The sequence below is a fragment of the Ambystoma mexicanum genome, chromosome 9 (genome assembly GCF_040938575.1).
Source record: "Ambystoma mexicanum isolate Mex_15411 chromosome 9, UKY_AmexF1_1, whole genome shotgun sequence".
Taxonomy (NCBI): domain Eukaryota; kingdom Metazoa; phylum Chordata; class Amphibia; order Caudata; family Ambystomatidae; genus Ambystoma; species Ambystoma mexicanum.
In genome coordinates this window covers 710,394,538-710,418,747 of record NC_090931.1, presented here as the reverse complement: position 1 = coordinate 710,418,747, position 24,210 = coordinate 710,394,538, and the positions used below count along the sequence as shown (strand labels likewise).

At 45.6% G+C, this 24,210-nt stretch overlaps 1 protein-coding gene across 1 annotated transcript; it reads left to right on the top strand.

Annotated features, from left to right (window-relative positions):
- On the top strand, positions 1-21,735 carry LOC138487397 (gamma-crystallin 1-like). The gene is made up of 3 exons (XM_069613966.1): positions 1-114; positions 17,752-17,994; positions 21,460-21,735. Exons 1-3 carry the CDS (start codon positions 1-3, stop codon positions 21,733-21,735), a joined length of 633 nt encoding a protein of 210 aa, XP_069470067.1.
- Positions 21,736-24,210: the final 2,475 nt, after the last annotated feature.

Here is a 24,210-nt window from a genome sequence, read left to right as displayed (position 1 = left end):
ATGGTTAACAGTGGCCCTAAGAGGTTCAGCGAGACTGTTCCAAAGTATGGTCGCGGTAACAGAGAAGGCTCTACCACCGAGCCTTGCCCAGTTAAACCTGGGGACAGTAAGCAGGTTAGAAGTAGCAGAGCGGAGGTCCCGGTCCGGACAATATCGGGTGAATTTAAGCTGCAAAAATTCAGCACCCTGACCGTGAATAGCCCGGTGAACAATACACAGAGATTTAAACTGAATTTGTTGGTTCACCGGGATCCAATGCAGTTGGCGAAGCACTGGTGTAATGTGGGCACCATAAGGGGAGCCAGTAGCCAGCCTAGCAGCCAGGTTCTGCATACGCTGAAGGCGATGGATAAGGCCGATAGGTTGAGACAAATAGAGTGAATTGCAATAGTCCAGTCGTGTGAGGACTAACGCGGTTACCACAGGGGGGCAGAGGGCTACCGGGATCAAGGGCATGACCCTCTTAAGGATTCTGATCTGGTGGTGAGTGGACTGGCACACGGCCGCAACCTAGTTAGACATTGACAAAGAAGCGGAGAGGATAACTCCTAAATTCTTGACTTTGCTAACTGGGTTGGGTAGCGGGCCCAAGGCAGCGGGCCAGAAATCAGGTGTCGACAGGGAGGGGTTGGGGGGGCAGCCTACCAACAGTACCTCCATTTTATCACCATTTAACTTTAGCCAATTCTGGTCCATCCAGATCCCGACTGCCCTAAGGCAGTTGTGGAGGCATACAGAGGTCTCTGATTGATCCTGGTCCAGACGGATCAGGATTTGGGTATCATCTGCATAGGAGTAGCAGTTTAACCCATAGGAGCGGATGAGACAAATCAGGGCCCAGATGTAGAAGTTAAACATAATTGGCGATTGAGAGGATCCCTGAGGGACACCACAAGTGAGAAAGCAAGAAGGGGAGAGAAACTGTGGCATAGCGAGGGTCTGAGTGCGATCCGAAAGAAACAAAGTAAACCAGGCAAGAACAGTGTGAGCTGTAGGGTAATTACACAGAGATTCACAGTGACAAGTGTTCAGATAAACTCTTACACACAAGGTTTTTGGATTAAACAGTTATTAATTTATTTATCAGTCAGTTAGAGTAAGCCTTCTTCAGAAGGGGCAATATAATAGTAACACTCAAATACACTTCAGAAAATACACACTCTTAGTTTCTAAATAAGCAAATACCAATTTGGGATGGCATACAGAAACTACCTAAACCCTCAGGTGACTTCAATAGTTAGGGTGCTGTTGACATTAATATATCACTGTTGTATTTAGAATCAGATTTAGAAGAATGTCAAAAGAAAAAGGTTATTAGAATAAAACAAGAGATCACACAAATATTCTGAAGCACGTAAGTAATTTTGGTAGCCTCCAATGCCAAGTCAGTTAACCCCTTCCTGGAAGGAAGACATAACACCTAAGCAGAGGAGGGAAGAGTCATTCAGTGAGCCAGGCCAGCCAATGTTAAGTTAGCAAAAGTCAAGGTGAACTGAAGCACTGCTTGCAGGTAAGTAAACGTCTTGCACAATGTTTTAGAAGTCTTTGTAGAATAATAAGAAATCAAAGTAGGGCCACAAGCTGATTAGCCTTCTCAGGTAAAGAAGCTGTTGTCAACTCTACAGGGGCAACCGAGACAAGTCTCCAAAGAGGACAAGCTAGGTGGCACAGCAAGAGGTAAGTTCTCTCAGACTTTACAGTACCTTTAGGTTGAAGAAAAGTGCAGCAGGTGGCTCCTGTTCCTGTGCAGCTCTGCAGATCCCGGTGTTCCTGTGCCTCAGACGTGGGGACAAGAGGGAGGACTTCTGGGGACTCCTGCACTGCAATGGGACGGTCAACCGACAATCTTCAAACAAGTGGCACTTTGGAGTTTCAGCTCCTTGTGTCTACCGCAAATAGCAACATCCCAGTTCCCTGCTGTCAAGATGGACTTTCCTTGCATCTGGGGTCCCGCACCCTGTTGAGGGGGCTCAGGCTCGGTCAGTCCTCCTTCCTGGGAGTCCGGAGGATCTTCCTTGAGCTCTTGGCCAGCTTAAAAGCAACACACACCATCTGGTGTTCCTCTCCCTGGCTATTCGGTTCCAGCAGCAACTGCAGCGGAATTTCAACCAGCTCCGAGAGGATGTCCAGGTGGCTTACTTTCAAGTTGATTGGTCCCACCAACTCAAAGGGAGAAGTCGTCCTTGCAGGGGCTTCTCTGTCGATATGAATTTGGAGTTTCAGCACAACATTGTGCTTCACCGGGCAAACCAAATGTCCAGGAGTTGCAACAGGCGCCCTCTTCAAGTTCCTCTTCGGATTCCTTCGCCCAGTGGTCGACTCTGCTTTCCAAGCCAAAAAGCCTTGCCTTTTATGCAGGTTTCTCCCATTAATTCCAGCCCAGCTGTCAGTCACCCTGCAGGTTGGCTGTCCTTGCCGGACAGCCAGCTGGCCAATCACCTAAGAGTGCATTCCTGTCTCCTAGGAGACTAAACACAGGGAGTTTCGGGCAACTCCCTCACTTCCTGCCCATGCCAGACACCCTGGAGCCAGAGGCATGCTTCCCTCGTGAATCCCACCAAAGGCGAAATTAACAAAGGGACCAAACCTGGTTTGGCCCACAAAGTAAATCTCTAGAAGGACCTTTCCAGAAAGAAATGGGGAAAAAAGAAGACCAGGCCATTTTGACAAAAATGCCACCCTTGGGTGCTTTACTGCAGCTGCGAACTCAGCCCACAGTAAATGCACACCACGGTAGTTAAAAATAAACCACTGCCACCAGCCATTCATGGAGGAAAGGATAACATAAAAATGGTACATGAGAAGCTAGACAAAGGGGATACTAAGTAACCTGTCCAGCACCCTATTGTAAGATAGTGTGTGCTGGGTCTAGAAAGTTACAAATGTAAGTAAAGTCAATTTCACTTCAATGCTCTTGCAAACAGTAGTTTATCCAAGAGAAGGTATTTAACCCTTGGGGAAATCTGAAAGACATCCCTGTGTCACTGCAATTAAGTTGCTGTGTGACACAATGTAAAAGATGATGCCTATAGAGTTCAAAATCACATTAAAATCTATGAGAGAGTGGAAAAAGGGTCTCACTCTCTTCAGGTTAAAAATTCAAGTCCTCAAAATCCAGCAAAGTTGCTGGGGGTCTCTAAGGTAGAGAGGAATTAGCACATTTCTGAGAATTCTCCCTAACATCTTGTGTCTTGCATTTAACCCGCAATTGCAATTTCATCCTCGCCCAACAGTATGTCCTGCTCACTCTCAAATTCTAAAAGTCAAAGAGAACTTATATTTGCAAAATGGCACACCCCTTGCTATGCAGAGGTTCAACAGAATATCGGACCCTTCTCGCACGTCCCTTCTTGTAAGCTGACTGTGGGTGGGACCCACGTCCACCCGGCTACCCTCGTATAAAAGGGGAAGGAAACAACTACCTTCTTAGGGAAGGATGAATGCCGTGCATTTTTCCAGATAATTCAAAGAGCCCAGTTTAGCCCAAGGGTTATATATACATCCTCCCGCACCGCTGTAGCTTTCCCCATAAACCCTAGCAATTCTCAAACACTTAAGGTGGCCTAGTTCAGGCCACTGCTTCCAGAAGAGCCATAGTTCAAATTCCACCCTGATTTTAAGTGAACTAGTAGTCCCACACAGCTTTCCTGCCTGCACAGCCCAGCGGAGTTGGTACAAGGGAGCGCATTCTCCTGTCTCCTGTGTTTTGGTTCAGCACAACCATACTAACTCAGAGGCATCATGGAAGGCCTCAAAGTTTGATGACCATGGAGTCAAAGACCGTCTCACATCACACTGCGCAGTGTTGAGTAGGTGGCATAGCTGCTTATCCCACCTGTGGACATCTATCCTGAGGAGTGGACATACGCCTTGTCTCTGTGACAACCATCAGATTCAAGAAACCATGCAAGTAAACATTCTGCTATACAAATGATGCTTAGCATGACATATAGATGACCAGCACAGACCTAGCGTCACAAGAAAACGAGGCCACATGGGCAGGACACGCACCATTCACTTCGCTCACTCTTTCTAAGAGGTGTTTCCAGTGTGAGCAGACCTGGAGTTCTCCATTGAAGCAACTTGCAATAAATGGGCTTCATGACGCTTGCGTTTCTTTTCTCACAGAGCCAGAAGATTCGCTCGCCCCCTGAAATGTTTTGTTCTTCTGGAAGTAGAATTGACATGCTTACATATGCGCTTTGTGCAATGTCCACTTTCTGGGGTGACAATAGGGCCAGAAATCCCTTTCACAACGTGGCAGACCCCTTGACAGTAGTTGAAAGGACTGTAAACTCGCGCAACAAAGACAAATACACGTATTCTTCGTGCTGAAAGGAGGCTCTTTCTGTATGAGAGCATTGTTGGCCGTGCGTAGTATATAAAGAGCACATTGCGCTGTCCGCCACACAAACTGCGCATTTTCTGACCTGCCAACATGGGAAAGGTACTTGGCGCACACTGGGCATTCCACTGTGTAAGGCTGGGATCTTTGTTAACGCCAGTGTGAACTTTAGATCCAATATTGGGATATATATGTTGAATGAATATGCGGCCGAAAGGCTCAACCAACCTTTTACTGCTACATCATTGGTTTGGATGCAACCTAGAGTAGTGACCAAGTGTTCCTATTGGCTGGGGGCTGTAAACTGAGCTGCAGCTGGCAGTCTTTGGTCCAGTTAGCAGAAAGCAAGGGCCTCAACGATGCGAGCCATTGACTAGATTTCTGACCACCTTGTCCCCTGGATACCTCAGTTCTAGTTTTGCCCTTGACTCTTGACCTGAAACATGCTGTGATTATGGGCTGGTCACTTTGGCAATTTCCGTGAAATGCTCTTACCTCAATGAATGCATTTTCTAAAAAAACACTCCCCTGCTCCTTGGAGTCAGGTCCAGGCAAAAGGGTGCATTAAATGTGCAGGGTGTGTGGGAACCTTGCAACACCAGTCTTTGATTCGATACCCAACGGATGACTAGAGTGTTCAGCGTTCCCATGCAACCTTGATAACACAGGTTTCCACTGCTTCTTTCATCAAGAGGACCTTCCGTCTGCTGTGCTTACTACGCAAGCCTCCTCACCCGCCATGCTCATGGTACTACTTGGTCCCACACAGTTCGTCTTCCTTTGCTCCAGCCTGTATGCGGTGGAGGGCGCGCTTATCTAGTGAAGCTCTGATTTGCTCTCCATTTATCCCCTTTTTTTTCTATCTGTGGTGGCGGATTATATTGGATTAGGGCTAGTGAGTGACATCAAACCCCTTTTGGACTGCTCATTGCCAGACATTGCATTCTCTTGTTGTACTTTTGCCATTTTAATATTGTCACTCCTGGTTATTGAGCTACGTTAAAGGGATGGTCTAGTAAAAGATTTTATTTAAAAAATAGGCCACATAAAAAAAATATACTAGCATCCTCCGTTTTAAAACTTCCTATGTAAAATTTTGAGCTATTCAAGCTCAAAATTCGAAAAAGCAAGCACAGGGGCGCCGCCATTTTGTGAAATGGAGGCCCTCCTGTGCTGGCTTTTGCTTTTGCGGCACTAATGAAGGAAAAGCCAGCCAGCTGTAGTAAACAATGTCTACCTCTGGGTGGCTTTCCCTTCATTAGTGCCGGGACTCGGAGGACGCGGACCGGAGACCAGAGCAGGAAAGCTGCAGCTGAATCTCGGTAAGTGCTATTTATTTTTTTTACAAAAAATAAGCACTAGCTGCGTTTTTTTTTCTAAGTTTTCCGGGCTGGAGGAGCCCGGAAAACTTAGAAATAAAACCGCAGCTTTAAAAACATTGTATTTATGTTTGCGGCCGCTTTTGAAGCGACCGCAAACATAAATACAACGTTATTGTGTTGGAAAACGCTGCGGTTTTAAAACCGCAGCATTTTCCAACACAACCGCGTTGTGTCTGCCTGAATCTGCTTTACCATTTGTGGCTCTCGGGCTTCCGGGGAGCCCGAGAGCCCCAAATGGAAAAGCAGATTCAGGCAGACACAACGCGGCATTGCGGAAAACAACCGCGTTGTGTCTGCCTGAATCTGCTTTACCATTTGGGGCTCTCGGGCTCCCCACGGGGAGCCCGAGAGCCTCAAATGGGAAAGCAGATTGAGGCAGACAACGCAGCCTTTAGCATTTCCCATTTGGGGCTCTCGGGCTCCCCACGGGGAGCCCGAGAGCCCCAAATGGGAAATCAGCTGCAGGTAGAAACACTACGCGGCATGTAAACACAACCGCGTGTGTTTCTGCCTGCTGTGGCTTTCACTTTGGGTCTCCGGTGCTCGCCTGGGTTGTGTTGGAAAACGCTGTGGTTTTTCTTTCCAAGTTTCTCAGGCTCCTTGGAATGAAAAACCGCAGCGTTTTCCAACACAATAATATTGTATTTATGTTTGCGGTCGCTTCAAAAGCGACCGCGAACATAAATACGTTTTTAAAGCTGCGGTTATATTTCTAAGTTTTCCGGGCTCCTCCAGCCCGGAAAACTTAGAAAAAAACCGCAGCTAGTGCTTATTTTTTGTAAAAAAAAATAAATAGCACTTACCGAGATTCAGCTGCAGCTTTCCTGCTCTGGTCTCCGGTCCGCGTCCTCCGAGTCCCGGCACTAATGAAGGGAAAGCCACCCAGCGGTAGACTTTGTTTTCTTTTCCTTCATTAGTGCAGCAAAAGCAAAAGCCAGCACAGGAGGGCCTCCATTTCACAAAATGGCGGCGCCCCTGTGCTTGCTTTTTCGAATTTTGAGCTGGAATAGTTTTAAAACGGAGGATGCTAGTATATTTTTTTTTATGTGGCCTATCTATTTTTTAAATAAAGAATTTTACTAGACCATCCCTTTAACTCGTGCAAAGGAAAAGTGGTCACAAGAGGTTTGAGCTGGGCTTTGACACTGGAGTCATGTGTATATGATTGGTTGCCTTCTGCAACCAGAATGGGCAACAGTGATGCAAGTCCTGCCCTGGTGCACCCCCAGAGGACGAGAAGACTCAGTTCTGTCCTTGCTACTGAAGTGCTATTCTCTGTTGAGTCTCTGTAAGTGGAATAGAACTTCCAGACCTGAGCACGTCCGTCTTGAAGTGCTTGTTATCTCGTGTGAATGAGATTTCTCCTTTGTTGAGAGGTGATGTGCTTAATGTTTATCCCCTACTGAGATGGCCAGTAAATACAGACTCATGCATTGAAGCCTGCACACACAACAAAGAACTGGCTTGGAGTCAGTTGTGTGGTGATAAGTAACACCGGGAGGGCAGGCTTGACCGCCCCTCTTTAATGCCAAGGCCAAAGGCATGGGTTTATTTTATACATTAAATCATAGTGAAAATAAGGGATCAATATTGTCGCACCAGGTGCAATGTGTGGTGTAGACATTCGATATCTGAATTTTGGTTATCTTTTGATGTAGATATTAGGGGACTTTTTATTTTGCTCAGAAATATGATACCATGAAACTCCTGGTGAAATTGTAGACACAATAAAATGATGAAATGCTACTTGCGTTAATCGCATTTATCTAAAGTCATCAACTCAAGCCTTTCCATGAAATTAGTACTGTTGAAGCATGTGGAGCACTTGCTCACTCTGCATAGAAATTTAAGGACCCACCCAACGACTTTACTCATTGCCAAGAAACCCTACTTTTCTGGACTTACACTTTATCTCACCACCATCATTGTCTCTATCAGCTTTTACACAATATCTTCTGTCCAAAAGCCCCATCCTTCTGCTTTCTCATCTCTTTCTTCCCCTGACTTCGCAAACTACTTTACATCTAAAGTTGCTTACCTTTGTCTAGCTTTCACCCCCTCTCCTTCTCTTTCTCCATCACTTCACTCTTTCTCATAATTCTCTCCTCTCACAGACCTTCAGAATTCTGCTCTACTAACTCGTGCTCATCCTACTGCTTCTCCTTCTGGCCCTCTCCTGTCTTCTCTTATCCCTCAAGTATATCCCCAGCTTCTTCCTAATCTTGCTTCCCTTATTAACTCTTCCCTTGTACATTCTTGTTTTCCTGCGGCTTTCAAGTATGCGCTTATTCTCCCTATTCTGAAAAAACCTTCTCTCAATCCGTCTTCCCCAGCTAATTTCCACCCTGTTTCCCTTCTACCCTTTAATTCTAAAATTCTTGAATGGGCCGCCTATCCCCAAGTAACCCGTTACCTGAGTCTTCATTCTCTTCTTCCTCCCTTGCAGTCTGTTTTGTGCTGTCTCACTCCACTGCAACCACACTTCTTCATGTTTCTAATTCTCTTCTCACAGCCTGTCACTCTAAGCTTTCTTCTATTCTTATTCTTCTCGATCTGTCTGTGGCGTTTGACGCTGTGGACCACGCCTTCCTTATCTCTTCTCTTTCCTCTTTGGGTATCTGTGGGTCTGCTCTCAAAAAGATTAGATCTTATCTTTTGCAACTGACTTATTCTGTCACTTGGGCTAGACACTCTTCTTCCTCTCTCCCTCTTCTCTATGGTGTCCCCCAAGGGTGAGTACTCGGCCATCTTCTTTTTTCTCTCTACACTGCTCCTCTCTCCGCCCTCATCTCCTCCTTTCACCTTTCCTTTCACCTTCATGCTGATGACACCGAGATCTTTCCCTCTTTCTCTTCCTTTGATTCTGCTCTGTACTCCACCGTCTCTAACTGTCTTCTAGCTGTTCAGAACTGGATGCCTTCCTAATTCCTACATCTCAATCCCTCAAAAACTGAGGTCCTGTTCTTTCCCCCTTCTACTATCTCTTAGACTCCACCTTCCCCTATTTCCTCCCCCCATCCTCTCTTTCCTTGTCACTTCCAGTGCATAACCTGGGCATTATCTTTGATCCCTCCCTCTCCTTCTCCCTTCATATCCCCTCTATTGCCCACTCCTGGCGTTATGCTCTATTTGACTTTCATCATGCTTGCACTTAGCTTTCTTTTCATTCTACTAAACGTTTTCTCTTTTCCCTTGTTTTTTCGCGTATCAACTACTGTCATCTTTATTGCTTGGTCTCCCTGCCTCCCACCTTTTCTCTCTTTGATCTATCTATAATTCCTCCGTTTGTCTCCTTTTTCTCGACCCCCTCTGATCCCTATTGCATCCTCCCTGCTCTCAATTTCACGACTTCCTTTCGAAACCCATCTTTTGTATCACTTTCTCTTGATAGTCTCCAAACGCTGCCTTGGCTTGGCCCACCCTACCTCTCCTCCCTACTCTCGTTATATGTCCCTCCATGGCTCCTACAGAATCTATTTCTCTTAACTGTTCCTAAGCTCCCCTGTGCTTTGTCTCGTTTCCGCTCATTTTCTCTTTTGGCTCCTAAACATTGGAACGCTTATCCCTTCTCACTTCGCTCCTCCTCGTCTCTTTACATTTCCCGAACAAATCTTAAACTCTACCTTCTTTCGTCTCTTGTGTCTTAAAACAACCTCTTTGCTTTTTCTCTGTTGATGTAACCCGTACTCACTTATATTAATTTTATTGTACTGTTTTTGGATTCTTTTTACATTCAATAAAATGCAATTGACGAGGGGCAGCCAGGCAGTGATGCATCTCTGATTGCAAGTTAGCTGACATAGACTGACACAGACATGGCATGGGTTGGCGATCTAGCCCACACTGCTCCTTTCAGGTGGTGGTTGCACCTCTTACAGTAATTGATCCCATAATGCTTTGGCACACATGAGATAAAATGACGAAAAGACAGCTCATCTGTTAAGAAATGTTAGCTCAAGCATTTCCATCACATGATCTCTTGATCCCCCCTAAGTGCAATGGGAGTGCGCCTCACTCATGAGACCCAATGAGGATGAAACATGCCCGGAATTGCTTTTATGTTATCTCATGCACAGGGGAGTTATTCTTACAGTGCAGTCCATGCGGCTCATTTTGGGCTGGACCATTGTTCCTTCTGCAGTGGCACAGATGAGCTTCATGATATTGGTAACACTCACCCCAAGTAGGTTTGAAGCATTAGATCAGCAATTTCCGGCACAGCTTTTGTTCTCAGTTCCAGCTACCTAAATAGTCTGGTTGTATCCAGAGGTGGACTAATGGCTGTGTCGTTACCCAGTGATTCAAGCTACAATTCACAAAAAATGCACATTCATGAGGCTTCATCTCCTCTGGGGTTTCTTTCTGAAGCCGGCATAGCATAGTAATGCAGGCCAGACTGCTTCTTTGGGTGGGGTTGGGGCCCGTCTGAATAACAGCAAAGACATTCTTGCAAAATAGGTAAAATGATGCCCTTGCATATTGCCACTGGGTCCGACATGGACCCCATTGGTCACTGTTCCGAGAAACGTAATGTATACATTTGATAACGAGGACGATGTGCAGCTGAAGTAGCAAGAAGAAAATGACAAGCGGCTGTAATAACCAGTTGTCTATGCAGATGCCTAGACTAATGATAGAATAGCTGGTTTACTCAGCAACGCAGAATGGGGTAACACCCACTCTTGCGCAATACCAGCAACATAACTCTATGAAGCTTCAGGAAACACTGACTTGTGCTTTACTTTGTTCTTGGTGGTGCACTGCATTTTTTCAAGTCAATTTCAGATTCATGCATAGTGCTAGAGTTACGTGTGTTTCATGCCTTCAGATGCTTTATCGGTTCTATGTGAAAATACCTCTTTTTAAAAGTCTCAAGAGAAAAAGATCGATTTACATTGACCGATTTTCTTTTGATTGGAAAACCGGCATTGTAAAGATTTTTTTCTCTTGAGACTTTTAAAATGCGGTTTTCCTTTTAAAAAAAAATATTTGGTTTTTTTTACCCCCCAATCCCTCATTGTTTCTCACCGCCTCCATCCCACCCCCCACAAACCAAAATACATACATATACACAACACACACAACAGCACCCATGAACCCCCATCTCTCTGCCGACGGGCCTATCATTCACTTAGGGGCTGTAACGGTAACATTAATGCTTTGCTATAAAAAAATGCTGTGCCACATTGAAAACATGCCCCACTGGCTGTACAATGTAGACCAGTGTAGACACGTAATAACATTACAGTAAAGCATGCCAGGTCACATTTAGACATACCTAGACTGGTTGCACCAAAATGCCAGTCAAAGCAATAACACTCATCAAGAAGAGATCACACATTCAAGCCCTAGTCCCTGCAGCCTCTAACAACACGGCAAAACTCTTTAAAATCGGCAAGGAACTGGTCAATACTGTTGCAGTCTCTAACTCTCCTGTGCCCTCCCAGGCCCTCTGTTTGGCTCTGCGACTCACTTCTCTGCTAAAACTCACGACATCCTGTCCTCTATCTCCTCTTCCTCTTCCTCTCCTCTTTCGGCCCCCCTTTGGCCATCTCCCCCTCTCCTCCTCCTTCGCACTCTTTCTCTCTGACAACACCTGACAAGGTTTCTAGACAAGTCCGATCTATGAAAGTGTCGTCCAAGCAGGTGCTCCCCTGCTCCTCCAGAACCATCAACGACCATATTGACACCGTTGCTCCAGCCTTAGCCGATTTCTGTAATCACTCTGTCACCATTGGAATGTTCACCTCTCTCCTTAAGCACTTGTGCATCCACTTTTCAAGATGCCATCTGCCGATCCTACCTGCCCGGTAAACTATCGCCCAATATCCATCACCCCTTTCCTGGGCAAACTCTGTAAAAGCTGGCCGTATCCCAGCTTAATCTCCACACTGAATCTGTTGTCTACATTACCATCAGTCTGACTCCAGAGCTGCCAGAGGCATGGAACACCCATGAAGATCTGCTCTCTAACCTTGATTCCAGCATTCCTTCTGGCCTCTCTGCCCTTTTCAAGCATGAGCGGACAGTTACAGAAGCAGCTCAAAACCTTCCTCTTCTCCTCTGCTTTCTCTCTCTCCCTCCACTGCTGACCTACCTGTCTGCTGTACTGACTGGTTGCTTGGCTACCCTCAGAGTTTCACTGAATCCAGGCTCTTTCTTGATCAATCGCCCTTGCACTGCCGCTAGGCCTACCATTCACTTAGGGGCTGTAACTGTAACCCTACAGTCCCTTGTTCTCCTTGCACTACCCAGAGCTGCGCTGGCTGCACTTACTCAGAGCATTACTGCCCTGTTTTCTTCTCCCCTCTTCCTTGCACTTCCCCCTCCCTTTCCCCTTGCATTATCGTTCTCGCACTTACACAATCTGAATGACACAAGGCAGAGTAAGATTGTTTGTCTTGTCCTCCCTCTATCTTCCCTCGCTTGTCTTGTCGAGCCTAGAAACACTTGTGTACAGGCATTTTATAAATGACTTATATCATATCATTTTATCCCAGATGCACAGGAAAATATACAATGCAGCAGTAAGAAACGGCTAGACTGGCAGCACCCAAATGCCAGTCTAGCAAGGTAATTACACTTAGCAGGACGGTTTTATCAGAAATACGCAGTTAAAAAAGTCATACTAAACTGAGGAATGACTATACTGGCTGCACCAAAATGCCTCTCTAGCCACTAATACCACATATCATGCCAGCTTAGCCTAGACATGGACAACCATCATGGTTTATCGCACAATCCTGCCCCCCTCTCCCTCCTACCCCAAATTCCAAAATCAGCTCTTTATTACTGAATTACCCACACTTCCCTCTTCCTTGTCCCAGAGCTTACGTATGATATGATGTGATATAATATGACAGGTTATTTATAATGCACTTAATACTCAGAGGTTTCTAAGCGCGGACCCGGGGATTGAACCTGTGTTGCTCTGTGTCATCTTGCTTCCAAGGCGAGCACGTCGCCCCTGGGCTATCCTCCCGATATTCCTACACAGCTACACGACAAGAGGTAAGCAACCCCTTAGTTTACAGTACCTTTGGTTAGAAGAAAGTGGTTCCAGCTGGCATCTGTTCCTGTGTAGGTCTGCAGATCCTCGTATTCCTGGGCCTCAGTTGTGGGGACAAGAGGGAGGACATCTGGGGGCTCCTGCACTACGAATGGATGGTCAGCAGCAGCAATGGGCAAACTTCAGATCGGTGGCACTTCCCGTTTTCAGCTCCTCGCTTCTCTCACAAATAACATCACTGTGGTTCTCGGATACCACTGTGGACTTTCCTTGCATCTGGGGTCTAGCACCCTGTTGAAGTGGCTCAGGCTTGGCCAGTCCTGCTTCCTGGGAGTCCGGAGGATTTTCCTCGAGCTCGGTTCCAACTTAAAGACACTCACTCGATTCCGGTGTTCCTCTCCCTGGCACTCGGTTCCTGTAGCAGCAATGGAAGTTTAGCCAGCTCCGAGAGGATGTGCAGATGAGCTTGTCTTGGGGTCGATTGGTCCCATCAACCCAAGGGGAGGAGTCGTCCTTTTCAGGTCTTCTGTAGTCAAGGTGAATTCGGACTTCAGCATAGCAGCAGGGCTTCACCGGGCAAACCAACGGTCCAGGAGGCTCTTTGCCTCATAGGTAAGTACTAGGATGAGGAAGAGTGGGACTAGGAGTAATGAAGATTACAGGTAGCGAAGTCAGGCATTACCTCCATGTACCTCTACCTCATCCCAATACTTATGTATGAGGCAAAATGCCTCATACACTAGTACTGCCTCATACACAAGTACAGGGCTAGGAGTAATGACGATTACCATTAAGTAATCAAGGCATTAAACACAAGTGGTGGCATAACATCATTGAGTTGACAGGGTTTCAGCACTCCCCTCAGCCCCCCCCCCTGAAATTTTGGGCTATGTTGTCTCAATCTGGCTGACCTTCAGAGCAGTTGCCGGACAGAACAGGATACAAATGTAACACGCCACCTGTGTTTCGCTGTTAATAAGGGCCCAGTAATTACTAACTTAAAGCATTTCACTGGTAGTACCTGCATTCAAATGCCAAATTTATTAGGCAATTTAAATTTTAAATTGTGATGTGGGTTTAGTACTTGCAGGAAAAAACAACAGGGTCAATTAAGGCTCAAAGAGCCGGGGTGGCAACTGCCTTCCCAAACCGTAGGAACATACTGGTACACAAAGAATGGTTCACTGGGGAAAAAGTTTGTCAGTTTGCAAGGCTAGGCGGAACAACTGATAGTGGTGTTTAGGAGGTGGTCCTACTCGTTGGACACAGGATAGGAAGCTAATCTGACCCTCTGTTGAGACACCCGGACCCCACCGGTGGGGAAGTGAGGGGTGGGGGTGGTATCTAGTGGGTAGTCTAACCACAGGCGGTGATGGATCTAGTGCCTGTCTGGGGGGGAGAGGGGTGACTGAGTTCCACTATGTGTCTGTGGTAATCTTGCTAGCGTGAGTGGCAAGGTAACCAACAGCCTGTCAAGAGGGAGAAAGGGGGACAATGGTGGGGCAACTAGCGATGTTAAGAAAAAAGTAAGAGAGAGAGATTAAATCTCGTGGCCAAAGCCTAAGGGGCTGGTGATGACAAGTGCAAAAAATGGAGGCATCGGGATTTCCTTATGATTTATTCACCCTGGTGACTCAAGAGTTCTTTTGCAGATGGGTGGTTGCCCAAAAATGTACATCAAACGTTATCAAGTTTTTCCACAAACGCACAGTCCCACTGACTATGGGATGTGCTCAAAACCCATGCTTGCTGGGTTTTGAGTGTAGTTTCATGTGGTATCCCCTGTTGGTCTTGGGGATATCGTAAAAAGTTGTGGTGGAGCCACAACAGGTCAGGTCGACCGGTTTCGATGGTGTGTTAGTGGTTATCGACCATCTTCTTCAGGACAAGCTCAAACTGTAGTACTTGCAGACCAGGGGAGTGATTAGAAGGGTAGAGAGGAGACTGCTAAAACTCACAGCAGTCCATAAGTGGGTGCTTGCAGACTTAAAGGAGAGAGTTAACTGCTTGTAACATTTAAGCTGCACTAGAATAGTGTCATTAAAATGCGTAAAGAAGTTAGATGCCCCCACACAAATCAGTTTGCCCCTCCCCCACCGCCCATGAAGTTAGCGCCTCTTCCAACATTCGAAGGATTAGCCCCTCAAAATGTAGGCTTTGTTGCACCCCTGAACACAACCACACACACCATTCACCATATACACACTTGCACACCCAGCCATCCATACATTTAAGTGTATACTCTTTCACCATACAGGCACACCCATGCAGCCATCCATAGATTTAGGTGTGCACCCTTTTTTCCTTACTGGTGCCCCGGAAAGTCAGGCGCCAGTAAATTGTAGTTCCCCATTCCCATAGAATCCCATAGAACTCTATGCGGATCGGAAACACGGAAGCACTGGCACCGTGCCAGTGCTTCTGTGACGGTCTGCATACCGTGGCTGCTGTGCCTGGCAGGGTCCGACCTGTCGGGCACAGCGGCTCTGGCAGGCAGACCTGTAGTATAACGGTCTGGAAACAACAGTGCCTGTAAGCTTACCGGCACCGTTGTTTCCGGACCGCCATACTTATAATGAAGCCCAATGTTTTTTTTTAAAGTCACTGTGACTTCATAAAGAAATTATTTCCGTTAAGGACCGAACCGTAACGGAAATTATTTGTTTATGAAGGCACAGTGACTTCAAAAAGAAATTATATATTTTTGAAGTCAAAGGGCTCACCCACCCCATGACATAGAGGCCTCCAGCATGGGGTCTTCCATGTCATGGGGGGGTGGAGCCCTCAGACTTCAAAAAGATAGTTTCTTTTTGAATTCACTGTGCCTTCATAAAGAAATAATTTCTGTTACAGAAATTATTTCTTTATGAATGCAGAGTGAATTCAAAAAGAATTATAATTTTTTTAAAATGTTTTTACAAAGTGTGGCCTCCTCCAGGACATGTGCTAGCGGGGCCCCTTGCACCGCAAGGGTTGCGGGGGCCCTTTTACGCCAGTGGTATGAAGTACACCTGGATTGATCCTGCAATATCAGAATACTAAGATCCCAAAGTGTCGGAGAGGCGGGACGGGTAGGAGAGTGGGCAATGACATCATTCTGAGATGCAAAACCACAAGTCTTATATTTCCAGGCTCAGAAATACACACAGAGGTAAATAGCGAGGCAGCTACAGGAAATGAAACCATTTGCCTCCATAATGTAGTATTTCCATTATCAGAGAAAGGGAGCACAACAAGGACCAAAACTCATTGCCCGTGCACTATGGAAAATGGAAACAGATTCTCTTTCAAAATGGCGCCCACAGACCAACAGCAAGATGCAGCGTTATGTGTTCACGTGTTGAATGACTGAACATAGAGTGATAGAATGGCCAGACAATAGTTCATGAACTGCCCTCAAAATTAGCATTAAGTCCCCGTTATATGGAAATGATGCTTACAGAGAGCATCAGATTCTGCACAAAATCAGAATATGCCCCAGAGCAGGAAAATTACTCTTGCACCAACTTTACCAACGTTACCCGGACCGGCGGCCGCCTCTTTGGAGAAAAGATGCTGCCTTGCTGTTCTGTGGAAATGCCTTTGCTACAAGTTTCTCCTACATGAAAATGTATCCTATGGGTACGCTTGGCAGTGGGTTATGTGGGTGGGGGGCAAAAGGGGAGCGGTGTATTAGTTTCCCCAACATTAGCCTCTTGTCTCTGCAATAAGTACATGGGTAGACCAGAGAGAGCCATCTTTGTGTCCGATACCGTAGATTTCACTGAATCCAATTTCACCTATTCAGAAATCTTCGAATTTGGCACTGATGAGAAGAGAAATGGGTCTGGATCAAAAGTAGCTAAAGGCTCCTGTTGGATAAGGCATGTTTTTATGAATTTTCAGAACAGCAACTGTCAGGAGTGGAGCATAACACATCTTGTGGAACATTCTTCCTTTAGCACGCTTCTTATGTCCTAGCGGTACAAGAGTACACTTCTCTACTGATGAGCGCCAGGACCCTTGGTGTTCTACAGATTCAACATGTAGCTTTGATGGGACTCCATGGGAATAATAATAATTTAGCATTCATATAGCGCTACAAACCCTCAGGCATCTGAGCGCTGCTTATTATTACCCACAGTGTGTGGTGCCTATTTATTGACCTCTGAAGGTTGAAAGACTGAGTTTGGCCCTGCCGGGATTCGAACCCGCATCTGCAGGTTCTGCACAGATGTCAAAGTGAGCACTTTACTCACTGTGCTATCAGACTGGCAGCAAATGGAATTTACCGGATTTTCTGCCATCCGTAATATTCTGGTATTACCGGGATATCGGGCGGCAGAAACGGTAAGGTGAATCTACCGGTAACCCTGCCGGCAGGTTACCGGCAGACTCATAATGTGGGCTTAAAACTGGAAATTAGCCATGACACCTGTCATACTGAGTGATGGTGACGGTATCCGACCTTTACTAAAGAAAGAATTGAGCCGGAACTCTGGAGCAGGGACAATATATGGAATGTGGAATTTCTTGACCGTGTGGTTGGTGCAGGACATTCCATGAAACTGGGAAGCACAAGCTTACTCTACCTTTGCTGAAACCTTCTATGGAATCCAAAGAAAAATATGTAAAAATCTGTTTACAGAAAATCATTTTCACTGTCTGTCATTGCAAGGAGGGTGACACGTATATAAGACAGATATTTCCGATAGCTGTACAACATATAATGATATCGTTACTAGATCTGGGAAAAAACTATTAATGGGGAAAATTGTGACGAAACAAAGAAAAAGTGACAAAAGTGACAAAACAAGCGTATCATGATTGTGAGAGGAAAAGAGCAAACCATTTTTAAGAGACTTTCTTATAACTGTTACAAGGAAAATGCTAATCATTATATTTCTTCTCTGCTGTACGACTGTATTGTTTGTGCTGCTTTATTACTGCATGTGTATCAAAGGAGTGGAGAAATCTGAATAAATTATATATATGCATTTCCAAATCAACAATTAACACTTCATTTCCATCTACAGATCATCTTCTACGAGGACAGGAACTACGGGGGGCGCTCCTATGAGTGCAGCGCAGACTGCTCCGACCTGCACTCCTACTTCAGCCGCTGCAACTCCCTCCGGGTGGAGAATGGCACCTGGATGCTCTATGAGCACCCCAGCTACAGGGGATACCAGTACTTCCTGAGAAGGGGAGAGTACCCCGATTTTCAGCAGTGGATGGGGTACAATGACTCTATCAGATCTTGCAGAATGATCCCACAGGTGCAGTTCATTTTGTTTACAGAGTAATGATTTGGAAAAGTTCTAACAAACAAGCTCTTGATTCTTTGTAGTTATATATATATGGAATAGTGCATGTAACTAATGCAGGAGCAGGGGTGTTGCTAGGTCTGGAAAAGATCTGGGGCTACGCTTATGTCGGTACTATCAGGACTCAGGGCTATCTAGTATTTTGGTTGTAGACCCTGTGCTTCTATCCAAGGCTACAACCAAAAGAGCCGGGGCTAAAGCCCCCCCCCCCCCAGCACCACCCTAGCAATGCCTCTGAGCAGAAGATATATGTGGGGTACTACAAGTTTGGCAATGGAGTGAATGGAGAATAGCACAGGGGCAACGTGCTTGTCTTGGAAACTAGACCACACACAGCAACAGAGGTTTGAATCCTGGATCGTGCATTATAAAAGACAATTAAATAAATACAGTACAAAAAGGCAGTGATTTCCTTACTGCAAATTTTTTTGGTGGTAGCAGAATTACTGCCATTTTTACTGCACCACCAAATTACAAGTATGCGCTTGAATTGCAGAGTTTACTCCAGCAATCTGCTGGAGAAAACCCTTAGTATTTAATGACAAAAACTGGGGGAATTACCGTGGGCAGAACAACCACCCACAGTAATTCCGAACACACTCCCCGTGAAGTCCTATGAACTCCAAGAATGAGGAGTAACTCTGTCATACTGCCCCTCAAACTCGGGCAGTAATTATGCCAGAATGGGTGGCATCAATGGTAACTCTGGAATTACTACCAAACTTGGAATGATGCCCATAGAACTGTAGATGAGTAGCTACCAACAGCGGGGGTGCATTCCAACAAGGAGTTCTAAGGCACATCATTTGAGTGGTGTTTTTTATGATGTCACTCAAAATCCTGACCTGGAATGCACCCCATTATTGATAGCGACCTATCTATAGGTTTGGAATGAGTGTAGCCATGAAGTATCTCTTTGCTACCCTCTTAGCTTTCCCCATGGACCAGCTCATTCGGGCTTGATGAGAGGAGAATACATAACATTGGCAAAAATAGTACTTGCAGCCCCATCAAATAAACTGCGTACCTGTTCAACTGGAACATTGTGTGACCTGCCCCCAGAAGGCACACATTTGTATTACAGAATAGGCCGCAAGAACCCTTTTGTAAAATGGAATCACACCTATTAACTTTGTGGGAGTTGACTCTGCAGGGTGCGTGGACATGCCCCATGCAAACTAGGGAATCTGATTGTGGGCATGGCTTGTATTATGAAAGCATGTGCATGTGCAACTATGCTCTGTGCACCACACACAAAATGGCGAACAGTAAATTAACTATCCAAGAGTGCTGATTTGAAGTGGGACAGGAGGGTCCAAAAGACACTCAGGTGTCCGTCAAACAAAGGGCCAAAATAGTTATCGATAACACCCCGGAAAGTGTGCGTAACACCTTTCAGTTGGGCGCTCAGCTTTCCACACATTGTACCGCGGTTTGCTCCATGAGCAGCATGGCATTCAGCAGTGGGGCTGTCACGTGACATGCCTGTTGGCAAGCACAGGCTGTGGGGAAGGGCACACAGTTTACTCCACCCTTCTAAAAAGGGAGGCAGAGGAAGGACAGTATTTCCCTGGCATGGCGGCATGCCAATGGCATACAACTGTTGTTTTCCTCAGGAATATCACCACAGTAGACGAACAAAGAATGTTGAAAAGAGTACAGTCTTAATTTGCTTTTGCTAATTCTTGGTGGACGTAAATCGAAATGAACATTTGAATTTCTAACTGTTTAATATGTGAAAGGGTATTAGCAAAAACAGTGTTTATGTTGCATTTTGATATATGTGCTGCTGGTGTTCTATTGGTCAACATTATATATTGGGGTTAAAACAGTTAAACTATTTTCACCTCTTGATTGCTAGGCAAAATTTGTAAACATTAATGGTACGGAATTGCCAGCTCATAATCATGATTACTAAATTTATATGACAACATATTTTACATTTTAGTAAGTACCTTAGCTGTATTAAGGTTTGATCGAATGCTGGAAATAAAGGGTAACTTGTAATTAAATAGGTATTTTGAATTTTTGAGTTTTTGAAGTATTTATAGTGCGCAGCCTCACAGAATAATTTGCATCTGGGCAGAGGTGACATTAAAAAAATTCCACAACCACCAAAGCTAACTATGATCAGGATGACCACCCCTGTCCACTTGCCTTTTTAGGGGTTTATGGTTTTTAGGGGTTTATGGAATTATGTCAGCTCCGTCATGCTCCATAGCTCCCAAGGTCTGGGGTCATACACCGCAAAGTGCCCGTCACCCCTGGAGACATAGCGGAGGAATGGTGGAATCACCAACAGCAGCTTGTCTGTGGACCACAGGGATCGACTTGGTTTATGCCACCTCAGTTTCTCCGCAAAGTGTGTGGGTGCATGATTGTGTAGGCACCTAAAGATCAGGCATCATAGCTTGGAGTCAATCCTCTCTTTAACAGGAGCCAGTGGAGAGATCTGCTCAATGGTGAAATGGCAGTTGGTGTCAAGATTTTATAAATTAGTCACAGTGCAGCATTCTGAGCTCTCCTAAACCTGTATGTGGGTAGCTGATGTATGTGGGTAATTGATGTTCTCAGCCTTATTAGTTGAGCTGTTCAGACACCTCTCAATAGGAATGCTGCACCTGGACCTCCTACTTATGTGCTAATGATTCCTTACGTCATACGCCCTTGACTGATCCCATGGTGATCTCTTAACATTGTGCTTGAGTTGCTTCTGTTCTCATGCTGTTCTGGGAACATGCAATGATTTCTGGGTCTCACAAGACTAGCATTATCTCATAGTTCATAAAACAGACCCTCTGGCTTATGAACATTTTGCAGTCCAGAGTAAAAGGAAAAATGTGTGATTTTCAAGCGTCCTGAGAATTTGGCCAAATCTCCAAAAAGGATCTGACACCCTTTTTGAATTATTTTAAAATATAAATCAGTGCCCATTTTGAAAACCTGAGGGCCAACCCACAGTTATCCATCAGGTTTGCTAATGATGTAGGCAGGGTTGTTCTCTCTGCGCAAGCTTTTTGCAGGCGACAAAGTACAGAGAGGGTGTCTGTAAGGTTGATATCTGTGCATGCTTGTTTCGTTATGCTTAATTGCAGCACAGTGGCCAGCTAATTTCTGCTATATGTCCTATTTCCTGGGGCAAAATCTAGAAATCCATTCCACCACATCATTGCCGCGGTCTGCTTTTAAGTCTAATACTCCATACATGTCAATCTCGTGGTTGAATGCCACATTTTAGAACAACACATTGCCCCTAAAAGCATGTATCCCCATTCAATGTCCCTCCTTAAATATTATGCATTAGTAAAGCAAATTAATCAAATGGCTCCTAAACAACTGATGTGCCTTGCAATGCCTGCATTAATGATTTAAAGAAATGTGATGGTACGTGTTTGTTCTTTCTGTCCATGTCTGTAGCACCGGGGCTCCTTCAGGATAAGGATATACGAGAAAGAAGAGTTAAAGGGTCAGATGATGGAGTTTATGGATGATTGCCCCCACGTCCATGAGCAATTTCGTTACCATGACATCCACTCATGCAACGTGCTTGAGGGCCATTGGATCTTCTATGAAGACCCAAACTACAGAGGACGCCAGTACTACCTGAGACCCGGCGAGTACAGGAGATACAGCGACTGGGGGGCCATCAACAGCAGAGTTGGCTCTTTTAGACGAGCCATGGACTTTTACTAAAGCACTATGTTTGCAATGTAATGTGATCAATTAATAAATCCTTCTGGAATTATTCTTGCTCTGCATTTATTTGAGAATATCCCCACTGTACCTAACTTAATACAGACCTTAGCATTTGCTCCCAGCTGAAACTATAGGTGTTGCACTGTGCAAAATGGAATCTGGTAGAAAGGAAATTCATATTCCTCTGGAATGGAAGTTATTTACTGGCACTCACCACACAGGGAGGTGTGTTCAGGAAGCTGCCACAACAGCACTGATGACCACATGTACTCCCTAAACCCCAACCATTACTGACCTCTTCGAAAGAAATCACCCCCAAGGGTGAATCTAAGCCAGAGGTCTGCAATTTACAGCTCTCCAGGTGTTTCGGACTATTACTCCCACGATGCCTCACCACAGTGAGTATGCTGTTTGGGGCTTATGGGAGTTGTATCCCAAAACATCTGGACAGCCAGATTTTGCTGACTCGTGACAAGCTGTGCCCAAATGTATACTTCTATTGCACACCAAAAAGCACCACATAAAAACAGTCAACAACATAAACCAGCAATTGCATCCAAAAGTGACAATTAGGCACCAATAAAAGGTTAAAGAAAAAATAATAGTATAATACAAATGTGATTAGTCATGTAAGACAAGGCCACAGCTACCTACTTGTGGCCTTTGACTTTTACTGTAATGTTGGGGATATGGCCAACATCTGGCAGCACAGGTGGTGAATTTCACAAGGACATTGAGTAATTTCAGTGTAAGGCACTGTTGGTATAACTAAAGGAAGACTGCCATTCAAAAGGCTTCACATTCGTCATCGGACATAGTGATGCATGTAGCTTGGGCAGCGGTACAAGTGGTGAATCCTTGGAGGTTTGTGATGATGGAATGCATTTTACTCTGGCCCAGGTGACACCTTGGGACTTCTTTTTAATAGGTGAGGACATATAAACCTGACTAATGGTAGGGTTCGAACTTGGATATATTATATCTTTGTCACCTTACTATTGCATAAACATATTTGTCACCACTTGCAGAAGTTAAACCCTCTTCCTGGTCCAACCCCTCACCTGAAGTATCGGAATCCTCAATTTGTACAAGTTTCTTCTTCCACAAAGCCTTATTTTTTGTTAGCGGATAAGGTCTACCCTGGAAGGAAGCCACCCTGACCTTGTGCAGAGAGGTCTGTGGGGGCCCCTCTTCCGAAACAAACAATATGGGGGAAAAAGCCTGGTGGCACAAAAAAACCCCTCAGGGCAGATGTTGAGCAGGTACAGGAAGATGTTGTCTTCAGAGTGGAAAATAGCCAGGGGTCGCATCCTGTAGCACCCAAAATAGGGATGGGAAGAACTGAAGCCTGCAGTAATGATGTACGGAAAAAATAATAAATAGCTGGGAGGACAGAGCAGAAATAGCTAATAGCACGGTAGGGAACAAAAATAGAGGAGGGAATGCTTAAGGCTGGAGTAGCGGCTGACAAGAAGAGAAAGGGCAAGATAGGAGGCCAGGGAGAGGAGCAGGGGGGCCGAGGAGAGGGCTAGGAGGCAGGGAACAAAGGAAAGAAAACAAGCAAATACGAAGTACACATGGAGCGAGGAAACTCAAAAGCGTCTCACCCGGAGCCTGACGTGAATGGGTTGCAACGCGCAGGCTTCCGGGTGAAACAGACGGAAAAGGCTTCTTGCGGCCGAAGCTGCAGAAGCTAGTCCATCAAAAACGGAACGTGGAGGAGACGTGCTGGTAACCTCAATGGCTACCCAGTCGCCACCGAGTCCACAAGCCCCAGTGTCTTCGGCGTGTGACAATATGCCCCCTTCTATTCCTCGCACCCCCCGGTTTCCCCGGGTGAGTGCAGTGGAACCTCCGGGTAAGGAGAGGGGCATGGACAAAAGACTCAGGTTCCCAGGAATCTTCTGAATGGGGATAACCCTTCCAAGCCGCTAAGTATTCCAGTTGCCCTCATCTAAATCTAGAATCCCGAATGTGGGATACTTCATGCTCCTGAGGAGTGGAGATAGGACACAGAGGTAGGCTGAATTTCTTGTTTTTTCCGGTACTTGGGTCGACCGAGAGCAGAAGGGAAGAATGGAATACTGGGTGTATTTGACTCATATTCTTCGGTAGCCTGAGTCTAAATGTCACTGGGTTGATCCTTTGTGTGATCTTAAAGGGCCCCAAATAATGGGGGGAAAGTTTAGTAGGGTGTAGCCAACGAGGTAAGTACTTGGTGGATAACCAGACTCGGTCACCCTCCTTCCACTGGGGATAGGGCAGACGATGGAGATTGGCCTGAACCTTATACCTTTCCTTAGCTGCAAATAGACTAAGCTGGGCGGTCTTATGGGCAGTGGCTATTTCAGTCAGAGTGGACTCGATGGTGGGTAAGTTCGTAGGGGATTGAAATACCGGAAGAATTCCCTGTGGATGTATACCATAAGTACAAAAAAAAGGGCTAAGGTTGGTAGCCGAGTGCACCGAGTT

Coding starts and splice junctions, on each gene's coding strand:
- LOC138487397 (XM_069613966.1), top strand. CDS start 1: ATGGTTAACAGTGGCCCTAAGAGGTTCAGCGAGACTGTTCCAAAGTAT. Junction 115..17,751: donor AACCTGGGGACAGTAAGCAG/GTTAGAAGTAGC, acceptor TTCCATCTACAG/ATCATCTTCTACGAGGACAG. Junction 17,995..21,459: donor CTTGCAGAATGATCCCACAG/GTGCAGTTCATT, acceptor CCATGTCTGTAG/CACCGGGGCTCCTTCAGGAT.